Source organism: Aethalodelphis obliquidens, unplaced genomic scaffold (assembly GCF_003676395.1).
Source record: "Aethalodelphis obliquidens isolate GAN/ISIS:26980383/991018 unplaced genomic scaffold, ASM367639v1 scaffold14, whole genome shotgun sequence".
NCBI classification, from domain to species: Eukaryota; Metazoa; Chordata; class Mammalia; order Artiodactyla; family Delphinidae; genus Aethalodelphis; species Aethalodelphis obliquidens.
The window spans coordinates 1,754,781-1,758,368 of record NW_020837958.1 but is presented as its reverse complement, the minus strand read 5'-3'; the positions used below and the strand labels follow the sequence as shown (position 1 = coordinate 1,758,368).

At 50.1% G+C, this 3,588-nt stretch overlaps 1 protein-coding gene across 4 annotated transcripts; it reads right to left on the bottom strand.

Moving 5' to 3' along the window:
* Positions 1-320: 320 nt before the first annotated feature.
* TIMM10 (translocase of inner mitochondrial membrane 10) lies at positions 321-2,675 on the bottom strand. Of its 4 annotated transcripts, none has more exons than XM_027114669.1 (3): positions 2,513-2,624; positions 1,976-2,091; positions 321-758 (listed from the first exon to the last, which is right to left on the bottom strand). In XM_027114669.1, the coding sequence occupies exons 2-3, from the start codon at positions 2,044-2,046 to the stop codon at positions 557-559; spliced, it is 273 nt and encodes a 90-aa protein (XP_026970470.1). In that variant the 5' UTR covers positions 2,047-2,091; positions 2,513-2,624; the 3' UTR covers positions 321-556. The 4 variants fall into 4 exon arrangements, with proteins under 4 accessions (XP_026970470.1, XP_026970469.1, XP_026970473.1 ...); XM_027114668.1 differs by having other exon boundaries at positions 323-758; positions 2,578-2,675; XM_027114672.1 differs by lacking the exon at positions 2,513-2,624 and adding an exon at positions 2,491-2,509 and having other exon boundaries at positions 323-758.
* Between the last annotated feature and the right edge of the window lie 913 nt (positions 2,676-3,588).

Below are 3,588 nucleotides of genomic sequence, written 5' to 3'. Positions count from 1 at the left end.
CCTGCACTTGATTTTAAGTTGTTAGACATAAATAATATATACTAGGCACTTTCTATGGCCTAGTCATTATTCTAAATAGTTTGTTCATATTAACTCATTTAATCTTCACAACAGCCCTGATTCTCCCCACTTTACAGATGAGGAAGCTAGGCACAGTGAAATGACACGTTCAGGGTCACACAGCAAGTGGCTGACGTGGAATGTAAACTTAAGCCGTGGTACCAGTCTATGCTTTTAAACACTACGTTAGACTCCCTCTGCTGGTAGAGGCTGTGTCTGCTGCCTTTACTCCCAAGTGCCAGGAACACTTCTTTGCACACTGTAGGTGTCAACAAACTTGTTTTAATATATAATATATATAAACACACAGTCACATGCCAGTGTGACAAATACCCCTTCTCCGACCGGGAAAGAGCTCCATCATACCCTGGGCTCCTGGAGACTTTCCAGAAAGAGCCTAGGCCTGGCAGTCTTCACAGATGACACCCAATGGGGGCACTTTTATTAGACAAGTGGGAAAGGACAGGGTGCACCTTACGGTGTACTGCCTGGGGCCTCATGCAGGCCCAGAACTCTGCTGCACCCTCTTCATCAGCTCTTCGTCCTGCATAGACAATTCTGTCAACTTTTTGCCCATCCGCTCATGGATATCCAGGTACTTGGAGACACACCGGTCCAGGCACACAGACTCGCCCTTGGACAGTTCTGCTTCCTTGTAGTGGGGAGGCACGCACTTCCGGTGGCAGGCACTGGTCATTCTAGAAAGAAGGAAGGGCAAGGTCAGGTCAGCAGCCTCCTGTGGCATACCAGGAACCCTCAGCCATTCCTGCCCTGCTATACTGATTTCACCTCCCCGAGAAGGCAGTGTAAATCCTCAGTTTGCACCTCAACTATCTTGGAAGATCCTTGAGAGCAGGAACCATTAGCCATGTTTATGACTAATCAAACAGGAACCATTAGCTGAGTACCAGCTATGTTCCAGACGTCGTGCTCAGTGCTTGACAGGGATTCTGTCATGCAGTTCTTACGATAATCCTAAGAGGTAGGCACAATCATTACCCCCTTTTTACAGATAAGGAAATGAAGGCACAGAGAGCCTCAGGATCACATAAAGCTGGGCTATGAACCCAGGTAGCCTGACTTTACAGCCTACATTTAAAAATTATTCTGCTAAATAGCCTCCAAGATAAAACAACGAATCTAGGGAGGATACCAGAGAGCTTAAGCCAATAAAAATAGCAAATATTTGTTGACTGCTTACTCGACTTGCGTTGGGCTTAACGCTAAGAGCTTGTCATATACTTTTACATTTCATATTGCTAATGTCTCTGTGAGGAAGGTACTATTAACTCCACTTTACAGATGGGGAAAACACTGGTCTAACCGTCCATGTAACTTGCCCAAGGCCATAGTAGTGGTGGTTGGTGCAGCTACGATTTGTTCCCAAATTTGCCAGATGGTTATGGGCACTAGTTAGGAGTCAGACTGAGTTACTGGTTCTGACATTGCTACTGACCAGCTGTGGACCCTGAGAGTTATTTAACCTCTAGAAACCTCAATGTCCTCACCTTTAAAAAAACATAATGCATATAAAATGCTCAGCATGTGTCTGAGATGGATTAAGAGTCTAAGAAATGTTGACTACTAAGCGGACTACGTGCTATTTGCCACAAGGCAAATGCTCTACTCTTCCTGGAACACAACCAGAGCCTAGGCGGGACCTTCTCTTCCTGCTCAGCTCCTATGTCGCCAATTCCATCCCAACCTAAATGCCCAGTTCCTTCTAGTGACCCCACACTGCGTCTGCATTAGCCCTTAAGCATGGGGCGGGAGTTGGGGGTGCTGGGAGGGTAAGCCCGGGCCTCAGGTTTCCCCGGAATGAGGAAAATAATCTTCAGAAGTTATCCACCTCTGCCTTGGCAAGAGTGACCTGGGATCATTCTCTAAGACAAGGCAGCGCAGAATCAGCCCTTACCTGTTGTACATATCAGCCATCATCTCAACCTCCAGCTCTGCCGCCAGCTGCTGGGCCCTAAGCGGGTCCATTTCAGCCCTGCACCGTGGAAGAGATCTCCCTCTGGCCTCCTAATCCTGGGGGCAGACATCATGGTCAGCACCCAGCCCCCCCATTCACCTTCCCATCGCAGAGGCTGGAGGATGTGGAGGAATCAGAGGGCATCAGACCAGCAGGGGCCACTGACCTCAGTGAATTCAAACGTCCCATTTCACAGATGTGGGAACTGAGGCCAAGAAGGGGAACACTGCCTAGCCCAAGGTCACAGAACATGTCAATGGCGGGTCTGGAAATCGAGCCCCAGAGCCCTGACTCCCAATCCCTCTAGGTCACCTCTATCCAGGAGAAGAAGGGGAGACCGGAACGGAGCATGAACCTGCGGGGCCCTAAGAATTCGATCACACGCGGGACTAAGGCGCCCGGGCCCCAGCCCAGGGTCTACACCTCTGAAATGGCGGCGCCATCATCAGGATCACCTTGAGGTCAGACGTCACTCACCACGGCCTGGGGCCTGCCACAACGGCCCCTATGTCCCCAACTTCGGGTAAACACTACAAACTCACCGGGCGCTCAGGTAGGATAGGGCGGACGCACCGGGGTCACTTCCGGGAGGGAAATCCCGCCTCTTCTCTGATCCGTACGCACTTCCGGAATGAAGTACCAACGAGGCGGCGCGGGAAAATCCGCTACCATAGAGAGGGAGCTGCTGGCCGGCCTAAGGCGTCTCCCAAATGCTAGAGAGGACTCCAAAATAACATAGAGGCTTGAGCGGGGCGCAGAGCGCCTGCAGACTGGTTAGAATTCTTGTCTTTAGGGGTGTCACGGAGAGATTTGAGTTTATTGGTTCTGTAAGAGGGGCAGGACCACAGAACTCAGTGAACCTCGTCCTCACCTCCGGAGAGCCGAGGCCAGAGCGCCAATGAGGCGCGGAGTAGGAAGAATGCCGCCAAACTGCAGCTCTCAGTTTGTGATGTACTTAAAGTCACCTGGGACGCTTAAAATAATCCCGAAGCCCAGGGCTCACTTCGTACCAATTAAATCAGAATCCCTGGGAGTAGGACTCAGGCATCAGTACATTTTAAAACTCCCCAGGTGATTCCCATGTGCAGCCAAGTTTGAGGACCAATGCTCAGAGGCCCTTTGTGTGAACACAGCTGTGTGTAGGTCACTAAACTTTCTCTGGGGTTGCAGAGACAAGCGAGGCACGGTTTCTGCTTGCAGAAAGATGAGTCAAGTATACAATATGTTTTAGTCAGCTTCTGTTAGACGCCCTGGCCCCTAAAGAGATGAATAGGGCCACTGTGGCTGCCACCAGAACTGACCTAGTGTGTTTGGGTGAGGAAGACAGAGGGTACTTGTGAACTCTTCATCTTTCAAGACTTAATGTATTCCTCGGGTCTGCACGCCCCCCTCCCGCAACCCCCCCCCCCAAGAAAAACCCACCTCAATCCCTGGATTTTTCAAGGGATTTCCCAGTAAACAAAATTTAGAAGATGCAAATTAATAATGCAGTGGTACACTGCCCATAGGAGAAGGTGGGCTAGACACTTTATATGGCTGGTCACCATATGCTT